Source organism: Eptesicus fuscus, chromosome 17, assembly GCF_027574615.1.
Source record: "Eptesicus fuscus isolate TK198812 chromosome 17, DD_ASM_mEF_20220401, whole genome shotgun sequence".
NCBI lineage: Eukaryota > Metazoa > Chordata > Mammalia > Chiroptera > Vespertilionidae > Eptesicus > Eptesicus fuscus.
The window spans coordinates 38,124,834-38,147,699 of record NC_072489.1 but is presented as its reverse complement, the minus strand read 5'-3'; the positions used below and the strand labels follow the sequence as shown (position 1 = coordinate 38,147,699).

The following is a 22,866-nucleotide window of genomic DNA, read 5'->3' as shown; positions in this document are numbered from 1 at the left end:
GTGAGAATACTCAGGAATAAGCACCCTGGCACCGGCATCATGTTGAAGAGAAGGAGAGTGAATGCTCAACTCTACAGTATTAGCCACAGTTCCATACTTAGCATTTCGGTCCTCCTTTATGGTCTACACCTTTTCTCTGGCACTCCTCTGTAACACGGGTTGGGCAGGTAACATTACTCTAACAAATGAAGCAAACAAGGAAAATGGGCTCAGGGATACTAAGTGACTTGCCCAGCTGGACAGTGATAAAACCACACTCAGATCATCAGACTCCTAATCCAGGGCTTTAGCCACTCTTCCCAGGTGGACTAGTGTGCGAGGAAGGAGCCACAGATGGTGGAAGAAACCAAAGCTCAAGCTGAGCTACTGGAAGCTAAGAGGCTTTAGAAGGCAGAGAAGAGGCAAAGAACGTAGGAGAAACACAGGAAGGAAGCTCTTGGCAAATGTGGGAATTGGTGGGAAGATTCATCCAAGTATCTAATTTGTGTTGTGACATGGGAAATTGAGTTCTAAAAGTGTGAATAGATGAATAATTAGGATGTGATCCTGTGTGGTGTGTAATAAGGCATCATTGTGGTTTTATCACAGTAACCAGAGTAACAATGAAAGCAGGGCTTTCAGGAGATTAGTATGGCAGTGTGACAAGCATGTGAGTGGAAGAGAGAATCTAGACATGGGTAACCCAATTAGATATTCTGGTTGTGGTAACTCAGTTGTGAAGTGATAAATCTTGGACTAAGGTGGTAGCAGTGGAAATGGCCAAGAATGAATCCATACCACTTTAAGACAGACATTCCACAATTTAGTAACAAATTAGCTATGGAAACAAAAGTACAGAATTCAAAGCTGTTCCAAGCTCTGGAGGGTCTAGAACAATGAAGTCCTCACTGGAACAGAAGCCTTTAGAGATATTGGATTTGATGTGACAGTCTCAAGAGGGACAGTTTGTAACTTGAAGAGTACATCACAGCTGAGTGGCCAGAGGTCAATCTCCTTTATGAAATGATTTCTGAGGCACATGGATGAAAAAGGAAGTTATATTAGCTAGCACATTTGCTATAATCATAAAAACCAAAATATGGCTTTTTTTCACTTTATTAGTACTTATAAAATAAAAACAATTTGTGAAAATATTTCCCTTTTCAAGATAAACTAGTCTTTGCAAAAAATACACACCCATAATTGTTACAATACTAGTACATATCCTTGTATATACCTTGGACATTAGAAAAGTATTTAAGAATCACACCCTATAAAAGTTGGGAAAATAAATGTTTTCCCCAACCTTGGTCATATATGTGACATTCAAGTACTTAAACTACATTGTTGAAATAAAATGTCTCCAGTTTCCAGGATCAAAGGGATGTAACTTTCAAGGCCCCATAGGTTCTTTTATTTGTGCAAGGTCAAGAACCAGGAGAGGGTTCCCTGAGCGTTAATTTACCTTAGGTAGGTCAAGCAGTGGTTTACTTTCCATACTTTATCATGGAACTAAGGGGGTCGGGGGAATAAGGCCATGGAAACCCATCTCAGGCAGGTCCCCTTCCTAGCATTCCTATCTATGTAGTGTGGCTCCTACAAGAGGATTTTTAACCATTGAGCTCTAAAATGCTGATTCTATATTATCTAAGATACTTGCAAAATGATGCTTTTGCAAGTCTAAACTCCTACATTGTGAATTAGGATGAAGTTGTGATGGTGTGACGCCCCTACAGACTTCATTTAGGATTTGTCAGGTGGGGAGCATTTGGAATGATCAGTAAACCAAAAATTCCCTCTTGGGACTATTGGAGAAGATCAGTTCTTACTAAGGCATAAACCTCAGAAGCCAAGTTCCTTCTTACTTTGGAAGAACTGTGACTAAAGGTTGGGAAAGAACCTATAATCTTTCAAATCTGCAGGCTTAAAATAATAGATGCTACATCTGACAAAGAGTTGGAGCCCATTATAGCTTCAGCAATAAAGGGTTCATTGTTACAAAAAATTCATTTGCATGCACTTCCCACTTTCTGATTAATTCCCAAGCTTTCCTAAATATTCAATTCTCTGTTTAACAGCAGAGTATTGGCTTGCTGAAGTTCCAGATATGAAATTTGTCATCTCATTTAATGATATTAATATCATGATGCAGCATTGACATTTAGTATCATACTGATATACTAGAATTTAATAGTGATCATTTTTTCTATTCAAGAAACTACAAAAGTCAACCAACCATGGAATTCACAGGTCTTTACATTTAACATATAATATGAAGCATTATCCTATCTAATAATAGACAAATATGCAAATTGACCACACCTCCGACACACCCACAAGCCACGCCCACCATCCAATCAGAGCGAGTATGCAAATTAACCCAAACCAAGATGGCTACAGCCACAGAGAGCAACGTTTCCTAGGTAACAGAGGAAGCCAAGCTTTCCGCCTGCCCTTGTCAGGCCTAAGCCTCCACTCAAGCTACAAAGTTTCAATTATAGAAGGTAAACAAATTCAAACAAATGGCAGCAGAATGGAGCTTGAGAGAGCAGGCCAGGGTTGCCCCCGGCAACAGGGGAAGAAAAGCTTTCCGCACACCCTGGCCGGGCCCATCCGCTTAAGGCAACAAAGTTTCAATTATAACCCCAACAGAAATGGCTGCCGGCCTCGGAGGGAGCCCCAGGCTTGGCTCCACTCCAGGCTACAAAGTTTCAATTGTAGAAGGAAAATAAATTCCAGATACCAGGGCCTCCGCTTGGGTTGCCAGGGGGCGTGGCTGGCCTGCAAACCACCACAGGCCCCTCGCTCAGGCCGCCCCACACCCCAAGGGAACCCCCACCTGATCTGGGACGCCCTTCAGGGCAAACCAGCTGGCCCCCACCCCTGTACCAGGCCTCTATCCTACCTAATAAAAGAGTAATATGCAGATTGATCATCACTGCAACACACAATATAGCTGCCCCCATGTGGTCAAATATCCTGCCCCCATGTGGACACAAGATGGCCACTACAAGATGGCCAGCAGGAGAGGGCAGTTGGGAGGCACCCGGCCTGCAAGGGAGGGCAGTTGAGAGGGACCAAGCCTGCAAGGGAGGGCAGTTGGAGGTGATCAACCCTGAAGGAGAGGGCAGTTAGGGGTGACCAGGCCGGCAGAGGAGGGAAGTTGGGGGCAAACAGGCTGGCAGCAGAGTGGTTAGGGGGTGATCAGGCTGGCAGGCAGAAGCGGTTAGGGGCAATCAGGAAGGCAGGCAGGCAAGCAGTTGGGAGCCAGCAGTCCTGGATTGTGAGAGGGATGTCCGACTGCCCGTTTAGGGATCCGACTGCCCACCGGGATCGGGCCTAAATGGGCAGTCGGACATCCCTTGAGGGGTCCCATATTGGAGAGGGTACAGGCTGGGCTGAGGGACAACCCCCCTCTGTGCATGAATTTCATGCACCGGGCCTCTAGTTACACATAATTCCATAAGGCAAAAAGACTATAAAAATAAGTTTAATAGGATTGCTGAACTTTAGAAAGTTGTTTTAAAAATATATATTCTGAAATCCTCTAAGTATTTGGCTTAGAGGGTAAGGGTGGTATCTATTAGGGTGAACCATAAGAAATTATGGTTTTTGTAAGTTAAAAGGTAAAATCTCTGTCATTTCCAATGGTTCAATCTAATAAATTCCTGAGAAAATTTTATTTGGCATCACACTATAAATTCAAAGGGAATTTATAGAAAAATCACATTTCTAATGAGGAGAAAACACTTTAGGATGGAAATGTGCACATTGGCCATGTCAAGATTTCTTTCTTGTGATTAAAAATAAACAACTTGGTGTGGTTTAAAAAATACCCCCCAAAATCAGAAGACAACTAAAATTACAGAATGACAGTTACAGTTGCTAATGGCACTAAAGAGAAACTATTAGTCAAATTTGGTGATTTAAAAACTTTTCAAAAAGTTTATATACAAAAAATTCTGGCATTGAAATGAAAAGGCATAAATATGGGTTAAAAGAATAATAATCATTTATAAAAGCCTTGAAAATAAGGCTAATTTATTTGTATTTTTAACACCATTAAGTAGGCATCTATTCCACGTTTCAGCTTTGGCCTCCTAAATGGAATTATGTTTCAAATGAATTTTCAACATACTAATCATAGCAGCATTATTACCAGTAAGTTTCTTAGCCTCTACACTGCTAAAAGAGCATCTAAAATTTCCTCCAAGCCCTTATAAGGTTGACGCAGTGCCTTAAGAGGCTAACACAGAAGGGTAAACTAAGTCTCCATAAAACCCAGAGAAGAGATGGTAAAACTCCTCTTTGGATCCTGTCTGGAGTCACAGCTGGAAAAAAATAAAATAAAATTTCCTGCAAACCTAAATTCCATCATTACAAACATACACTTTAAAAACTTACATATATTTGTAACTAGAGTAATAAAAATTTTTGTGTTTCTTGAACTAATGAGCTGTCCTTACCAATGCCACCCTAACAGAAAACAAACCAAAACCAAAAATAATCGCTAGACCACACCAACAGGCTATGCTTCACTAATAACAGGCAGCATATTCAGCCCTGGCCGGTTGGCTCAGTTAGTTGGGAGTGTCCTCCAGTTCTGTTCTGGTCAGGAGACATACTTAGGTTCGATCCCTGACTGTGATGCATAGGGGAGGCAACCAATCAATGTTTCTCTCTCTCTCCCCCTTCCTCTAAAAAAAAAAAAAATTCAAATAAATAAATAAATCAATAAACATATCCTTGATGAGGGTGAAAAAAAGACATGCCATATTCAAAAATAATACTTAAACTATGAAATTTATTAAATATAATCAATTAAGTAAATACCGATTTTCCAGGTATGTGCATATGTGGTGTTTGTACTCGGTGACGGTGGACTTGTAAAAAAAATACACATTCCCTCAATGATGCTTCATTTGGAACCCTGGCACCATTTACGAATGGCCGCTCCAGCACTACTGGCTACTACGCAGAGCGCGCCACCCACCGTCCACCATGTTGGTACATCATGAAGGAAAATAATCTGAAAGATAAAAGCAAAAACCACATCCATAGTCTTCATTAGTGCCACTAGCCCAGCTTTTTCTATCTGAAGGGCTTTGGTGAGAAACACCTGACCCGCCAAACCAAACAGCCCGATTAGTAGGAGAAAGAGCCTGTCTATCCCACAGTTCGGCAGCCTCCACATTCCAAATACAAAGAGGATGCTCACGCTCCCCACGAGGCCAACCAGTACATAAAACCAGATGGGCAAAAAGTAGTCCACAGATTTTCCCATTTTTCTGAGGATAACAAGAGTCATGGCATTAGACACAGCATGTCCAAGTGCTGCAAACGTGCCCTTCACGTGATCTGAGTAGCTTCCAGTCATCTTTGCAGCGTTGGAACCAAACAGAAAGGGCGGCCTCACGATGAGGATCACTCCAGTGATGGCGAATGCGGTGAAGAGAAGATTCCAAAGGCTGTATTTTTCCTTGAGAAATATGCAAGCAAATAGAGACGTAAACACTGGACAGCTAAACGCTACGACCGTGGCATCGGCAAGGGACGTTGCCTGGAAAGCGTAGTATAAAAGGATCATGGCAGCAGAACCAAGGACTCCTCCGAGAATGAGGAAGATTCGTAGATCTTTTGGGCCTATAAACCCAGTTCTGGAAATTCAAATAAAGGAATGCATATTAAAAAAAAACTTAATTGTTTTAAAATACAATCCTATATAATAAAAGGCTAATGTGCAAATCAACCAAACAGCAGAATGACTGGTCGCTATGATGCACACTGACCACCAGAGGGCAGACACTCAATGCAGGAGCTGCCCCCTGGTGGTCAGTGCGCTCCCACAGGGAGAGCGCTGCTCAGCCAGAAGCTGGACTCACAGCTGACGAGCGCACTGGTGGTGGTGGGAGCCTCTCATGCCTCCGTGGCAGTGCTAAGGGCCTAAGGGGTCCCAGACTGTGAGAGGGCGCAGGCCGGGCTGAGGGACCTACCTCCCCAGTGCATGAATATCACGCATGGGGCCTCTAGTTTTTAATAAGGTATTATTTTATAAGTCTTAGCTATCAAAAAATAAGGGAATAGCAAATTAAGTATGATAATGTCCACAACTATTATATCCCTTTAAAAAACGTTTTCTAAGTATAGCTAATGACATTAAAGTGTTCACAGTATAAGCAAAAATATAAGAGAATTACATAAACAGTATCATTAAAATTTAGTAAATACAAATATATTTTTTATTTTTCCTTATGTTAGATATTATTTGCTAAATGTATATACAGGGTGTCCCCCAAAATGTATACACACTTTGAATAATTATAAAGGCAGTGTTTATTTAAATGCATTTCATTTTCAAAATGTAACAAAAATCAGCCATTAAAGCAGGGGTCCTCAAACTTTTTAAACAGGGGGCCAGTTCACTGTCCCTCAGACCGTTGGAGGGCCGGACTATAGTTTAAAAAAAACTATGAACAAATTCCTATGCACACTGCACATATCTTATTTTGAAGTAAAAAAAACAAAACGACAAAAACACCCGCATGTGGCCCGCGGGCCGTAGTTTGAGGACGCCTGCATTAAAGTATTAATACAGTGCCATGGCTGACCAAGTGACAGATGAACAGATTGATCAGACACGAGTTTCTGTGAATGAGAGGCTAAGGGACTGTTTTACTTTAGAAGAAAAAGCAGTCCCATTAGCCTGCCTCATTGGCTTTTTATTGTAATAACAGTTTGAAGTAAAATTAACCTCTGGATACAATCAGTAGGGTAAGTATCCTTAAGAAAGTATATGCTTCTACAATGTCTTTAAAGTGTAAACATAGAGATTCTAGCAAAATACCCTGGGGGATCAGACTTATTTGGAAAAGTCAAGGTAGGGGCTGCTGCCTTCATCAAGGTCCCCTCAAAGGCCCCCAACCTTACAGAGAATCCTCCTTACAGACATTCCAACCAAGTCCTGTGCTTCCTAACATCTCCCCCCTTTTTGTTTTGCTGGCTGCAGAAGACAGAGGGAGGTGGCAAACTTTCTGCTTTGGAAGGTCGGGGTCTACAAAGCAGGTTCACTACTTTTGTAGACTATCTATATATATAAAAGGCTAATATGCAAAGTATCCCTTTGGGAGTTCAACTGGGAGTTCAATCACTCGCTATGACGTGCAATGACTACCAGGGGGCGGTGTAGAATGAAGGAAGGCCTTGGCTGGCAGCGGGAGAAGGAAGGCTCCAGCTGGCAGTAGGAAGACCCCGATTGGCCCTAATCCCTGGCCAGGCCTAGGGACCCTACCTGTGCATGAATTTCGTGCATCAGGCCTCTAGTAAGAAAAATAAAGAGAATTACAATGACAGTTAATGGTTAGTCTGATCAGGTACCAATTGATTTTAGGAAACCATGTGGTGGGGTCTATCCACTCTAAATGCTCCTTTACCGTACTCTAAGCAGTAGTCTGTTTTTCATGTTTATTCATAGCAAATAAGGATTCTTTAATTTGCCTTTTCAACATGTTTACTTCTTCAGTAACGTTATCATGAAAGACTTCCCAAAGATGCTTTTTAACATCAATCCAATGATGGTGACTACTGTTCCATTTCAAAGGGGTGACATATATGTGCTTATGCTCCCAATTGCAATTAAGCACTTGCCTGTATGCTGTGTCCTATCTTTTTCCTAGATATTCAATGGCTGCCTCTATTGCCTGTAGTCTAGCTAATACTTTTTTTACGTATATGCTGTTGTATAGTGAATTCCCTAGTTATATTATAGGCCATATTGTCTACAAATGTGGCCATCTGCATAGACTCAGAAAGGGCCATCACAGCAATGCTGGCAGTAGTAAGAATAACAACAGCCGAGATAATGGCTGCAATGAGCATTCCCCAAAATTTTTTGGGCTGTAATTGGCTCAATGCTCTTTCTAAGACTTCAATAGTGATGAGCCTTGCCATTTCCTGGTGAGATTAACATGTATCAGGATTTCTGCTTGTCTTCTGAGTATCATTAATAGTGCTGATGTTCAATGAAGTAATATTCTGGGTGGTAATACAGGATGTAAAATAAGCTTCCTTTCTAACCTGTATTAGAAAAGATGAACTACGGTTTATTAGTAGATCGGGGCCCATAACAAAGACAGGGATAAGTGGTGCAAATCAGGCTATTGTCAGTAAGATTATTAGTAAAAGTTACACTATACTGGCCAGAGGAGTTCTGGTAGTCACCATGCCATGCCATGATAGAGTTCAATCCAACAAGCTGGAATCCACAGTGGCCCTGTGGGGGTAGAAACACACGTATATCCTCTCCCCCATGTTAATAATTTCATTGGGTCCTTGAGTCCCATATTCTCCCTTTTGTGTTTTACTAGTATGTTTTTTAATGTTGAATGGGCACACTCAATAATGGCTTGCCCCTGTGGATTGTAAGGGATTCGTGTAGAATGCTGGGTGGACTAAGTCCTGTAAAAGGTGGTAAAGGCATGGCTGCTATAAGCAGGCCTATTGTTAGTTTTTATCTTGGTTACTATAGCTATAATTAAAAATAGGTCTTACTGAATTTATGTAAAGAAATGTATTTCTACTTATTAAGAATTGCTAAATTTTGGAGGGATAGGTAGAGAGAGAAATCTATAATTTACTAAATTGCTTTAAAAATGCTTTCTTATATCTGAAAAACAAAAAGTTTAAGAATTAGGAATACTTTCAACAAAAGTTACAAAAAATACATAAATTATTTTTTATTTACTCAGCTTTATAATAAAATTGTTTTTTTTCTTGCTAATATTTCTATAGATCTACTATATAATGTAAATTACATGGAATTTTGTGCTTTTTGCAAAATATAGTCTATATTTTAATTTATAACAATTAGTTATAAATGAAAGTATATTAGAATTTAATGTGCATATATAAATAGAATTATTTTTTATTTGACAGAGCTTCCCATATATTTTAAGTATAAAATTTCCTTTATAAGGAGAGAAAGCAAATCTTAACATTTAAATCCTGGGAAGATAGTCAAATATATTATATCATTACCGTATTTTCCGGCATATGAGATGACTGGGCATATAGAGGATTTTCCTGGGTTAACCCTTTGCACTCACTTGCTTTTTTCTTGATTCCTTTATTCTAATGCTAACCGTGTCGAGTCACACTCGACATCCGAGTGCAAAAGGTTAAAAAGTTGTCTTTTATGCCGGAAAATACAGTAGATATAATAATTATTCTTTTTTAAAAATATATTTTATTGATTTTTTACAGAGAGGAAGGGAGAGGAAGAGAGATAGAGAGTTAGAAACATCAATGAGAGAGAAACATCGATTCAGTTGCCTCCTGCACACTCCCTACTGGGGATGTGCTCGCAACCAAGGTACAGGCCCTTGATTGGAATCCAATCTGAAACCCTCAGTCTGCAGGCCGTTGCTCTATACACTGAACCAAGCTGGTTAGGGCTATTATTATTATTAAACAATACTAAGTAATTTATTTATTTAAAGTAATCAGGTTCCTGATGAACATAATTATTTTAATGATTCTATCGAATAAAAGATTAATATGCAAATTGTACTTCTGCTACACCCACAAGCCAAGCCCACCAGCCAATCAGGAGCGAGTAAGCAAATTAACCCAACCAAGATGGCTACGGCCACGGAGAGAGCAGGAGGCTTGGGTTTCCCCAGCAATGGAGGAAGCCAAGCTTTCTGCCTGCCCTGGCCTCCACTTAAGGCTAAAAAGTTCCAATTATAGAAGATAAATAAATCCCAGATACCAGGGCCTCCGCTTGGGTCACCGGGGGGCATGGCCAGCCTGCAAACCACCACAGGCCCCTCACCCAGGCTGCCCCACACCCCAAGGGAACCCCCACCCTGATCTGGGACACCCTTCAGGGCAAACCAGTCGTCCCCACCCATGCACCAGGCCTCTATCCTATCTAATCCTCCTATCTAATAAAAGAATAATATGCAAATTGACCATCACTCCAACACACAAGATGGCTGCCCCCCTGTGGTCAAAGATGACTGACTCCATGTGAACACAAGATGGCCAGCAGGGGAGGGACCAGGCCTGCAAGGGAGGGCAGTTGGGGGTGATCAAGCCTGCAGGGGAGGGCAGTTAGGGGTAATCAGGCTGGCAGGCAGAAGCAGTTAGGGGCAAATCAGGAAGGCAGGCAGGCGAGCAGTTGGGAGCCAGCAGACCAGGATTGTGAGAGGGATGTCCGACTGCCCATTTAGGCCCAATCCCAGTGGTGGGATCAGGCCTAAACGGGCAGTCGGACATCCCTCGAGGAGTCCCAGATTGGAGAGGATGCAGGCTGGGCTGAGGGACACCCCCCATGCATGAATTTTGTGCACCTCTAGTATATATATATATATATATATATAAAACCTTTGCTTCTTAGGCAAAAATATTTTAATGATCCTATATAATAAAAGGTGAATATGCAAATAGACCAAACAGCAGAACGACCGGTCACTATGATGTGCACTGACCACCAGGGGGCAGACGCTCAATCAGGAGCTTCCCCTTGGTGGTCAGTGCACTCCCACAGGGAGAGCGCTGCTCAGTCAGAAGCCAGGCTTACGGCTGGCGAGTGCAGTGGTGGTGGTGGGAGTCTCTCCTGCCTCAGCAGCAACGCAAAGGATGTCTGACTGTGGGCTTAGGCCTGCTCTCCCAAGGGCTCCTGGACTGCGAGAGGGCGCAGGCAGAGCTGAGAGACCCTAAGTGCACAAATTTCATACACCAGGCCTCCAGTATATATAAAACCTTTGCTTCTTAGGCAAATATAGGAAAAACTGTTTCTTTTCTTTTTTTCTTACTTTTAGAAATAGGCTTATTTTTCCAATGGAAAATATACTCACATTCTTCAGAAGCATAATAGAAAATACTATGACCTTGACCACTCTTAGGAGTCTGGAGAAAGGGTGGGTGTGTATGTGGGGAGATAGCAGGTCCTGGGATTTGTTTCCAGGACTGTAGTAACTTCTGGGCCTTTAACGGCTTTAGTGTAAAAGTACCTTTTTTTTTTTAGTGTAAAAGTGCCCTTTCCCTCACCTCACTGTTGTGCTTCTGTAGCTTATTCAAGGGTATTTCTGGAGCTCTAGCCTTTTAGGATAAATACTTGGGGAGTGTAAATAATTATTTCCCATATGTTTTATCTTTTTGAGCAGATTAACAATATTAAATTTTGTATATAGTAAGAAGAGATCTTAAAAACAGAAACAAAAAACCCTACAGTAAATGAATGAGTACTCACAAAAGGGTGGACTGGGACATTAACCAAGTTATATTACAGACAGACAAGAACTTCTACTAGCTAAGAGTTTCTAGTGGCTGATGTCTTGAGAGGGAGAGAAGGGAAGGTGGTACAAGATGAGAGGAATTATACCAAGTAAGTTTTGTTCTCAAAATGAGGGTGGAGAATAACTGAATCTCTTTCTCCTCCTCTGTTGGGCATGTTGTGTGTGCTTATGAGCATCTTATTTAGGTGGGATCCTTGTGACTTTTCAGTAATCAGAGCCAAAGGGTGTAGGGACTGGCAAATCTATGACAGGGATTAAAGTAGATACTATAGAGAAAATTTGGGCAGGTCAAAAAATTTACAACCATTTATTAATATCTTCTACTTTACAGTTAGGAAATACTTACTTTCTGTATATTAAGCAAGGGATAACGACTAACATTTGGAACACACATCGGAATGCACTAATTTCTACAGCATGGAGGTCTTGCACTTTTTTAACAAATAAAGAGCCCACTGAGAAAAGGAAGGCAGACAATAATGTGTAAAACAAGCCAAGTCCAGGACAGGGTGCTTTCTTCTTGGCTTCTGAAAAAGATAAATTCTGGTTAGTCCTTACTTCCAAGTGTATGCTTTATCATTTTCAGTTAGAAACTGAGAAAAATGGGACAGTGTTAATGGCTAACAAGCTGCAAATATTACCTTCTAAGCATGTCTATTTTTTGGATCAGAAACTTTTTTCCCACCAAAAATGAAGAACCATAGACGAAGGAAACCATTTAAACCTGTTTTCTTAAAAGCAATTTTTTTCTTGTTAATTTTTATTGTTCAGATTATTACAGATGTTCCTCTCCCCCCCCCCCCCCCCATAGCTCCCCTCTACCTGGTTCCCACTCCACTCCAGGCCTTCCTCCCCATCCCCACTGACCTCCTCCATAGGTGTAAGATCTTTGTCCAATCTCTTCCTGCACCCCCCACAACCCCTTCCCCCCAAGAATTGTCAGTCTGCTCCCTTTCCATGCACCTGATTCTACACCAGTTTGTTCTGTTCATCAGATTTTTTATTCACTTGATTTTTAGATTCACTTGTTGATAGATATGTATTTGTTGTCACTTTGTTGTTCATAATTTTTTTATCTTTACCTTTTTCTCTTCTTCCTCTTCTTAAAGAATACCCTTCAGCACTTCATATAATCCTGGTTTGGTGGTGATGAACTCCTTTAGCTTTTTCTTGTGAAGCTCTTTAGCTGACCTTCAATTCTAAATGATAGCTTTGCTGGGTAATCTTGGTTGTAGGTTCTTGCTATTTATCACTTTGTATATTTCTTGCCACTCCCTTCTGGCCTGCATAGTTTCTGTTGAGAAATCAGCTGACATTAGTATGGGTGCTCCCTTGTAAGTAACTGTTTTTCTCTTGCTGCTTTTAAGATTCTCTCTTTGTTTTTTGCCGTTGGCATTTTAATTATGATGTCTTGGTGTGGTCCTCTTTGGATTCCTTTTGTTTGGGGTTCTCTTCGCTTTCTGGACTTGTAAGTCTATTTCTTTCACCAGGTAAGGAACGTTTTCTGTCATTATTTCTTCAAATAGGTTTTCAATATCTTGTTCTCTCTCTTCTGGCACCCCCATAATTTGGATGTTGGTATGCTTGAAGTTGTCCCAGAAGCTCCTTACACTATCTTCATATTTTTGGATTCCTTTTTCTTTTCCAGTTGGATTTTTTTGTTTCTTCATATTTCAAATCTTTGACTTAATTCTTGGGATCCTCTAGTATGCTGTTGAATCTCTGTATATTATTATTTTAGTCAGTGTATGCTTAATTTCTGATTGGTCCCTTTCCATATCCTTGAAGGTCTCACTAAATTTCTTGGAGGTTTCTAGAAGATTCTTGAGTAACCTTATAACTATGGTTTTGAACTCTATATCCAGTATTTTGCTTTCATCCATTTCTTTCATTTGTTACTTCTTTATCTCCGCATTTTGGCTGCTTTCCTGTGTTAGTTTCTATGTACTGGGTAGCTGCTAAGTCTCCTTGAGTCGATAGAGTGGCCTTGTGTGGTAGGTGTCCTATAAGGCCCAGTGGCTCAGCCTCCCCAATCACCTGAGGTGGACACTCTTGGTGCACCCCTTTGTGGGCTGTTTGCACAGTCCTGTTGTAGTTAGCCCTTGATTGCTGTTGGTATCACTGGGAGGAATTGACCTCCAGGCCAATTGGCTATAAGGACCAGCTGTGTCTACACTGGAAGATCTGTTGCACAGGAGACACTTTTATGGGGCAGGGCTTGCTTCAGTGGGGCTTTGGTGCTCACTGAGTCTGCCCCCTGAGTGTGTCTCTTATGTATGTGAAGAGTTGTAATCCAGTATGGTCTCACACTGACCACTGGGTACACTGGCTCTTGGATCTCCAAGGAGGTGCAAGGTCAGCCACTGTCTGGGGCTGCCCAGTAGGAGCTACAGAGACATATGCAGATTCCTCCTCTTTTTATGGGGTTGGAAGGGCCCAGACGAGGCCCAGCTGTGAAGCAAGGCCCAGCTGTGAAGCAAGGCTGGCTGCTGTTACTGGGCCTTGGGCCTTCTTTTGGAAGCTCTGGGTCTCTGTGACCCAGCTGTAGTTTGACAGGTTTTAGGCGGAGAAAGGACAGGCCATTCATATGCAAAAGCCAATGTGCACAGATTGGGTGGGGTTGTAAATTGGGAGAGGCGGGGTCTCTGGGAATCATCAGGGCAGAGCAAACAGCAATGGCTGCCAGTAAGCCCTGCACTGGAGAGGTCCCCAGGTCTCCGCCCCTGTGTAGGAACAATGATCGCTGTGAGCACCTCTGAGAGAAAGCCACTCTCACGTTCCTGTCCTGATGCCAGACAGTCGAGTTTCTCTCTGTATGTGTCTGGGTCCCCCAGAGTCTCGCCTGGAACTGGGCTTCAAAGCAAGTGGGAGCTTGTATCTCCCTCCTGATTAAAAGAGCAGCACATCCAGATGCAAGCACTTTCTGTGCCTCCGTACCTCTTACCAGTCTCAATGCACTTTCTTCACCTCTCTAGTTGTGGAACTTACACTCAGCCAGCTTTCCCGCAGTTCTGGGTAGTAGCTGTTTTGCCTTTTAGTTGTAATTCTGATGTGGTTGTGAGAGGCAACAAGTATAGGTGTTTACCTATGCCACCATCTTGGTTCTCCCCTCTTAAATGCAATTTCACCCTATAAAATGGATTTCCTTTAACTCACTGAAGAGACATCCCTCACCTATAAGTCAAAAATAAGTAAAGACAGTAGAGAAGTTTTTTAAGAAATGCTTGCCAAGATGGCTAGAGAAAAATACTTCCAAATGATGTTTTATATCATCTCACTGGTGAACAGTGCTTTATGAAGAAAGTGATCTTTCCTGGAAAACAGTTCATAACTGCTCTATGGCTACTTGTTGATGAGCTGACTTACCCACAAACCTGCGAGCTCCTCAAGGGGCCTCAGCTGTCTTGTTCATGCCTGGCACATGGAAGACCCTCAATAAATATTTGTTGAATGAAAGGATGTGAGAGAATCTCCTGGAAAGATGCAGAGTGTAAAACCACTGGCAACAGCATGATTTAGGAAGGCTCTGTCTTTTGTTAATTTGAACCATTAGTCAAATCTTTATTTAAACCTCTCATGGTTTACAACATCTTTCATTTAGAGCATAAACTCTTCCAGGGCAAAGGGGGGGGGGGGGGGGGGCTATCTACCCTTCTGACCCCAAAGTGCTTTTCTTTTCTTTTTTAATCCTCACCCAAGGATACCGATGAAAGAGTGAGAGTAAAAGAAGGAGAGAGGGAGAGAGAGAGAGGAGAGAGAGAGAGAGAGAGAGAGAGAGAGAGAGAAACATCAATGTGAAAGAGAAACATTGTTCATTCAGTTGCCTCCTGTACGCACCTGGACCGGGAATTGAACCAGCAACATAGGTATGTGCCCTGAGCAGAAATCAAACCCACAACCTTTTGGTGTATGGGAGGATGCTCCAACCAACTGAGCCACCCGGCCAGGGCCCAAAGTGCTTTTTAAATACATTTTAAAATTAGAATTGTCATCTGTGCCACGCCAGCACAGCCAAGGGTTCGGCGAGCCTGAGGGAGGGCCGGTGAAGGATGAAGAAAAGACAAAGAGAATAAGCTGGGTCTAGGTGGATCTTCTGTGCCTGGCTGAGGCCGCAGAACAGAACCAGACTGCAAGCTGATGGTTTATTTTATAGTCAGAGGTAAACAAGGTAATTTACAACGTTCTTGTGAGCTTCACTTGTTTTGGCAGCACTTGCTGCACCTCCCACAGCCCATTAGCTACCCAGGAAAGATCTAGGGAGCAGTCACAAGATCAAGCTTAATTATGCTAGGAGGGCTGTGCCCTCCAAGGTGGGACTTGTTTGCAACTTTGCCAGCAGGTCAGTCCGAGGCTTAACCCTATAACCGCTGCCTACAGTCATCTAATACCAACTTTCTGGTTGACCCTTCTGCTTTCTCTAGGCCATCAAGTATTCAATCTATTAATGACAGTTTGATTGAGCATTAAACTTCTGTTTAGCTACTTTCTCTGTCTTAGTTGCCTAAAATAGGAGTAGATCCTGCTTTCAATCTACCCCCTGGCAATCAGGAGAGCAAAATGGAGAAGGGTGAGCAGAGAACTTCCTAAAAGGCCACACACTGAACTCAGAAAAAGTAGAGAATAAGAAGTAAACTTTACTGGCTCTTATTTGCTAAGAGCACGGCAGAGCTAAAGGATGTGTGGGCCCATGCAACTGGTAGTAAAACCAGGATCACCATTCCATCTAGGAATGTACAATGTATTCTTCCACTATAGAACGGTATTATATAATGATATATATGTGGGTGTATAGGTGTGTTTGTATTAGAATGTCCTTCCATTTTAAAGGCAAACACCAGGTAATGTATTTTAAGATCCTAGTGTTAGTTAGATATCTTTGCCCACAAGTGACACATTTGCAAAGTGTGATGATGCAGTCTTCTTTGGTGGCATTCTACAGCCTGTCCTTGGCAGTAACAGATGCCATTCTGGTCAGAGGCTTCACCTCTTCCTGTTCTAGGTGCACAGCTTGAGAATGATTGAGCTGTCATGTTACAGATTTTACGTTGTCTAAGTGCCAGTCTCCACATTTTGTTCTGTAATCATGTGCTCAGATACTGCAGAACAAACTACACATACCTACTCAGCCCATGAGAAGGAAGCTTTAGAAGACTGCTAACTTAAGCACCGCTCAATACATGTTTTGGCTGCAGTCAGCCTTAGAATTTAGCTTCTGAAATTTCAGAATTCAAGTCCAAATAAAATAGTTTTTCTTCAAAGAAACCCAACCCATACATAGAACCTACACTCTCAGACAGAACAGAACGAGATCAAGGACAGAAAACACCTTCCTGGTGTATATTTAAAGGATCTTCTCCAACCTAAACTTCTGTTTTTCTCCAGGAATATTTTAACATGCTATTTTAACTTTTTGAAGACTTAATTCCACATCCCTGGCTCTGATTATCTTTTCCTTAAGACACATTCACTCACATATTTTCTTGCATATGAACTCTTACGGCCCATGCTTCCCGATGGGGACAGGGCAGTTGGTACAAGGCCAGCTGAACTTGATTATTTGTTAATGGGGGTGAGAACTGACTCTACACAGGCAACCCTCAGTCTCTTACTGAATAATAATTTCAATACTCTGTCAATGGAGATGAGCAAGAGTAGCATAATCCAGAGGCATTTGCTTATGTAATAAGCTTCCAAGTTCATATCCCACTACAAGCATATGTATTAATCTGATGACTTTAAATAACTCAAATTAATTGGCCATAGTGCAATTGCCTGAGTAAGAAAAAAAAACAGAAAAGTTGCTGTTTCTCTAATCTCTACTTTAAACTGGTGATTTGAAATCCTGGTTGGGAATTAGAACCAACTAGTAATTTTTTTAATAAATCTTTATTGGTGAATATATTACATATGTCCCCTTTTTTCCCTATTGACCCCTTCTAGCCTGTCCCTGCCCCTCACTCCTGCCCCAGGCCTTAGCCATACTATCAACTCTGTCCATGTATATATGCATACAAGTTATTTGGTTGATCTCTTCCCACCCACCCCACCCTAAAACTTTAATTCCCAAGCCCTGCCCTAGACCTATTGAAACAGGATCTCTGTAAACTGTACAAAGCTCTACTGGCTAGAGAATCACAGTTAAAGAACTCATTCCTTCCAGGGGAATGCAAGGCACAGACCCAAGACAACTTCTTGCTTCAGTCTAAGATCCACACAGCCCCTCAAGAAAATAAATAGATGTCTTAGGGTAGTTGTATGTTGTCTGTGAGGGTTATCCAAGAATGTAAGAAAAATTGGTAACAGTTTCAACCTGAACTTGAAAATGAGTTTTGTTGAGGTAACCAGTTGATTCAAGAGGCTAAAATGATATTGTCACTAAGTTCAATGACAACAGTACTGTGGTTTAAAGTGTTTCTGTGGCAATCCTGTTTCTGGAATATCATCTGGTCCCCTTTTAATAACTATTGCTAAGCCTTATTTTTACCAACTTTCTTTGAAGTTATAAGACTCCACAAGATTCTAAGCGCAATCACTTATATTGGTTTGTCATTTTGCCACGTGCCGCCTGAGTGAACAGTATTCCTCTTCCATTCCCAAACAGGGGAAACGTTTAAGAGTTTGCAAAGCCCGACTCTGCATTCCATCAGAATGACATTTAGCCATAGGGTGATAAGGTGAGAAACTGACCTCTTCAAGGTCTGCACATCTGGCCAACCCCGCTTGGGGTAACTCCTGCTCTAGAGAGAGGCTCTACCATGCATAAAGGAATAGAAGTCTGTTCATTTCTGTTAGCGTTTAGGACAAAAATGGAGCAAGAGTCATTTTCCTGGAGTTTATCTCTCTAAATTGGAGAAAGGGCATACAGAGAGGAGGGAAGCTGGGGTGCAGCAAGACACACAGAAATCCCGAGTCACACTTAGGGGAGGTGACCCAGAAGACGAGGTGGTGCCGACTGTGTAACTGTGTCTGGAAAGGGCATCTGCTTATTTCCCTCTTCTTCCAAGCAGCTGCTCCAAGTGGGTGGTGGAGTTCAAGGAGAAATGTGCTTGAGGCTAATAGAAAGGGCCCTAGGCTAGGTTTCTAGCAAGCTGGTGCTGCAGGGACCTAAGCCAGATCTTCATAAAAACAAAAGAGCCCAAGCCCTCCCTTCCTGGGCCTCACTTTCCTCTTTTGTCAAAGTAAGGCGTTGCAGGAGATCATGGGTTTTTCCCACGGGGTCCTTGGCTTGGGGGACGAGTCCCTGAACCCCTTAACCTCATCAGTAAGAGTATCACTCTGCCTTCTTGTGCATCAGTTGCTAACAAGTCCTCCTAACCCCAACTCTGCCTTCCCAAGATTCTGGGACAAACATTTTTTAGACTCGAAAGTTTTTCAACTTCCTCTTCAGGGTACACCGTTTACCACCGAGATCAGTTTTCATGGTTAGCTTCCTCCCAGCCAAGGCCGCTGTGGGATGGCCTTTCTCGCTGACCACCCAACCTCCGACCTCGGCCGGGAGCGCCCAACTGCCATCTGACTCCACCGACTTGCCCGCAGCACTTTAATTATAGGAACAGTTGAACAGTTTTAGAATCCCCAAAGAGTTCCAAACACAATCAGAAACTTTCTCGGGCTTCGCGCCCGCGGATACACGGGACTTCTGCTTTGCTGCCCCCAGGTGACAGCTCCCAGGTTTTCCGGGGCTCTAGGCAGGGCAGAGTAGGGGGTCGTGGTCCGCAATGCGCCCCGCGCCAGCGCCCGCCCGGCCCCCATGGGCGAGACCGGCGCCACGGTCCGCACCCCGCACTCACCGGGCTGCGTGCGCGAACCGCACGGCGAGGAGCGGCACAGCCAGCACCAGCTGGGGCCCGGGGTTTCCACTGCCTCCGCCGGCTCTTCCCTCGCGGCCGCCGACTCTTCACTCGAGGACGGCGATGTGTCGGTTGTCAGCGACAGCTCGGCGACCCCGGTGCTGCCGAGGGGCCGCATAGCGCGGCCGGCGCTCTCCCCGCGGCCGTCGCAGAGTCTGGCGCTGAGCTCGGCTGCCTGGCTCTTCCGGCGGCGGGGCGGGGGCGCGCCTGCGCGTGCGGCCCTCCTGTGCCCGGGGTAGGGCTGTCCTTTGCCGCCCTCCCACCTCCAGCTCCTTACCCTCCTGTGCAGCTGGAGGTCAGCCAGCTCTCTGATGGGGCTTCGTTGGCCACAGCTGACCCGAAGGCGTCCACCCCTCTGCTGCCGTCTGGCCAGAGGTTTGGAGTCATCTTTCCCAAGACACAGTGGACCCCTTCCCTTGGGCAGGCCTTCAGGAGGTTAGGAGGGTACCTGTTTGTTTATTGGTGTGGCGCCATAGTCCCTTCTCGAAGCGTTGTCAAACCCTGTTTTCCCCATGACTCATTGCCACTTACCCATGGAGGGTAGAGTGTTACTGGTTCTAGGTCTTGAAAAAGGGGAAGGGAATTAGCACATAGCCATAAGGAAAATATATCAATAGAACTGGGGTAGAACCCATTTATATGTCCTTTGTAACAGTAGGCACTCGTTATTGGTCCTTCTGTTGTAGGCAGTTAGATGTGAGCAGAGGGAGGAGGCTGGGCCAGGTATAGACGAAGGTCACCAGGGTGGAAAGCCCTAGGTGCCTAGCAAGGGGCAGTCAATTGTAGGGTGGGGCCTCATCCTGGGGTAACTTAGTCCTTCCCTAGCAAATCACTGGTCATGTGGTTTGCACTCCCTGACCTTTCCTCCGTGGCGAATGGCTAGGCCTCCGTCGTATTTCAGCTCCCCCATGCCAGTAGTAGTCATTTTGCATACCCATTCTTATTCCTTTTGCCTTCCTCCCTGTATAATCTTTGTCCTACCTCATACAAGCAGCTGGCTTATGGAGGGTGGGGGATTGCAGAGCAGATTTTTGTGGATGACCTGCTGCTCTCCCATACTCTCCCATGACTCTGGCTTCTCTGAGGCCTTGCCATGCTCAGCATATTATCCCAGAGTCTTTGGTTTACTAGATCTGTATTGTTGTAGCACTCTTTTCCCAGAGATTATGATGATTAGCCTGGTCCAAAAACACGCTACTTTCCATCCGAAGGAGACTCAAGAGGAAAGGAAGAGTGAATAAGCAGGAAACAGACTGGGTTGGTTCCCTGCTTGCTACAGCTCTTTGGTGACTACAGGGAGGCCTTCTGTATTTGGATGAAAGTGATCTTTCTATTTGAGAGCTTTCCATGAATTCTATATGTCAATCATTATGCTGACACCAGTCTTTCTATTTTTTAAGTTTCCGTTTCAGTTTTATTGAGAAATAATGGTGTACAGCATGATGGTTTGATTTGCATATATTGTGAAATGATTACCGTAATATATTTGGTGAATATCAATCATCTCATACTAGTGGCCTGGTGCATGAAATTTGTGTACATTAAAAGGGGATTAATTAGAGGAAATATTTTAATATTGCTATTTGCGCTTTCTCTAGAATAGAAGTGTCAGAGATGAAAGAATATTAGTAAAATGTATATGAAAATCTTCCTCCTGTCAGAGTCTGGGCCACACCACGGGACTCAGAGTGAAGTCCCTGCCCAACCCATGTGCACCTCAAAATTGAACGAGACCACCCTAACCGGTTTGGCTCAGTGGATAGAGCATCCGCCTTCGGACTGAAGGGTCTCAGGTTCGATTCTGGTCAAGGGCATGTACTTTGGTTGCAGGCACATCCCCAGTAGGAGTTGTGCAGGAGGCAGCTGATTGATGTTTCTCTCTCATCGATGTTTCTAACTTTCTATCCCTCTCCTTTCCTCTCTGTAAAAAACCAATAAAATATATTTTTAAAAATATTGAACAATACCTCCCCCAGCTAGTCCCCCCCCATCGGGCTAGATCCAGACCTGTGCAGTCCCATTCTTGTCAATCCCCACCCGGTGGGGGGGCGCAGCCTCAGGTCTCCTGGCCCAGCACTGGGGTGGGGAGCGTGGCCTGAGGTCCCCCAGCCCGGGCCGGGGCGGGGAGCGCGCCTTGAGGACCCCAGTCAAGCCCTGCCGGGTGGGGGGGTGCGTTGCCTCAGGTCCTCGCTGATTGCTTGTTAGGCTCGTTATGGGAACTCAGCCTCCGCTGTGGGCACAGCCATCTTTGTGGCAGAGTGATGGTCAATTTACATATTCCCTCTTTATTATATAGGGTAGATACAGTAAAAAGGAAAAAATTTTCTTATGAGAACTATTAGGATCTACTCTATTATAACGTGACCAGATGACCCGCTTTTGGCGGTACAGTCCCGATTTTTAACAATTTGTCCCGCGTCCCACGACATTTTAAAAAAGTCCCGATTTTTGGAAAGAATGCACAACAAGCTAGGGAACGGTGGGAGAACGGGAAGGGAATATACGGTTTTCGGCGGCCATGTGGCTATTTAGCCAGGATATGAGTTTTATATTATTTTTGTTAATTGTATAATGTTAAACTTTAATAATAACAAATAATTGTTGAGAACTGATTATCGAGAACTGCTTATCAAAGTTCGCATTGTTGATCAGTTGTTAGAATTCGACCACCATTGTTTGGACTTAATGAACAATGGCATTTTTTGGGATTGGCAATGACGAAAACATTTTGTAACTGTCTCTCAGACGATACACATCGTACTGCGTGCTAGTAAGCTAGTTAAATAAGTGATGTCATTACAAATCAGCTATTCAGATAATTTAGGTAAGTAATTTATTTATTCATTTCATAAATACATAAATTTTCTTGAATTTAGCAGACAGTACTTGTATTATTTATATTTTATAGTGGCAGCAAAAAGTCTAGCGCCGGCCTCGAAAGTGACACTTACAACTTACGTTACGGCAAATTCATGACCTTTTAAACAACGACAGCAATCTACTAAAAAAAATTCACTCAAATGAGAAATATGCCAAAGAATAAAATAATACTATACATAATTTTTTATTTATTATACTTGTAAATTGTACTTATGTTGAAATTTTAAAAAATATATTATAATACTATTTTTGCGTTCTATGAAAATTTTTCTTGCTCCATATAGACCAAATTTTTAATCAAGAACCACCCCCCATCCCCCACCCCTGGTCAATGGTGTCCCGCTTTACCAGTGTTAAAATCTGGTCACCTTACTGTATTAACAACTTCCTTATGTATCACACAGCAGTGTTAGCTATAGTCATCATGTTGTACATTACATCCCTAGCATTTACTTATAACTGAAGTTTGTATCTTTTGACCACCTTCCTCCAATTACCACCCCCCCACCCTCACCTAACCACAAATTTGACCTCTTTTTCTATGAGTTTGGTGGGGTTTTGTTGTTGTTTAAATTTCATTGAAATCTATTCTCCATTGGGTATTTATAATTGAGCCTTAATTCCTAAGACGATTTTGCTTTTTCTTTCCTGAGTTCTATCATTAGTTGATAAATTTATCTATCATCTATCTATCTCTCTATCGCTTTGTCCATTTCTGTTCTTGAATTTTGAATTTCCAATTTAAGGTGTTTTTTCATATTCCAAATGCTTGTTTTAAGATATTAATCCCATTTGGAATTTTGTGTTTTGTGGTTGTTTTTTGGTAAGAACTTTCTACAGCTAAGATGCTTTGATTCTCA

The 22,866-nt window shown here is 42.9% G+C and overlaps 1 protein-coding gene, 1 long non-coding RNA gene and 1 other non-coding gene across 3 annotated transcripts in view; 2 read left to right on the top strand and 1 right to left on the bottom strand.

The window, feature by feature from the left end:
• Positions 1–22,866, top strand: part of LOC129152107 (uncharacterized) — an 87,160-nt gene that overhangs the window by 5,968 nt on the left and 58,326 nt on the right. The gene's annotated exons all lie outside the window — the stretch shown is intronic.
• Positions 4,191–4,312, top strand: LOC114228177 (small nucleolar RNA SNORA26). The gene has a single exon (XR_003614290.1). It is a non-coding gene; the product is annotated as a small nucleolar RNA SNORA26 (small nucleolar RNA).
• On the bottom strand, positions 4,817–19,286 carry SLC35G1 (solute carrier family 35 member G1). Its single transcript, XM_054729361.1, has 3 exons — positions 19,067–19,286; positions 11,623–11,803; positions 4,817–5,636 (listed from the first exon to the last, which is right to left on the bottom strand). The coding sequence occupies exons 1-3, from the start codon at positions 19,242–19,244 to the stop codon at positions 4,898–4,900; spliced, it is 1,098 nt and encodes a 365-aa protein (XP_054585336.1). The 5' UTR covers positions 19,245–19,286; the 3' UTR covers positions 4,817–4,897.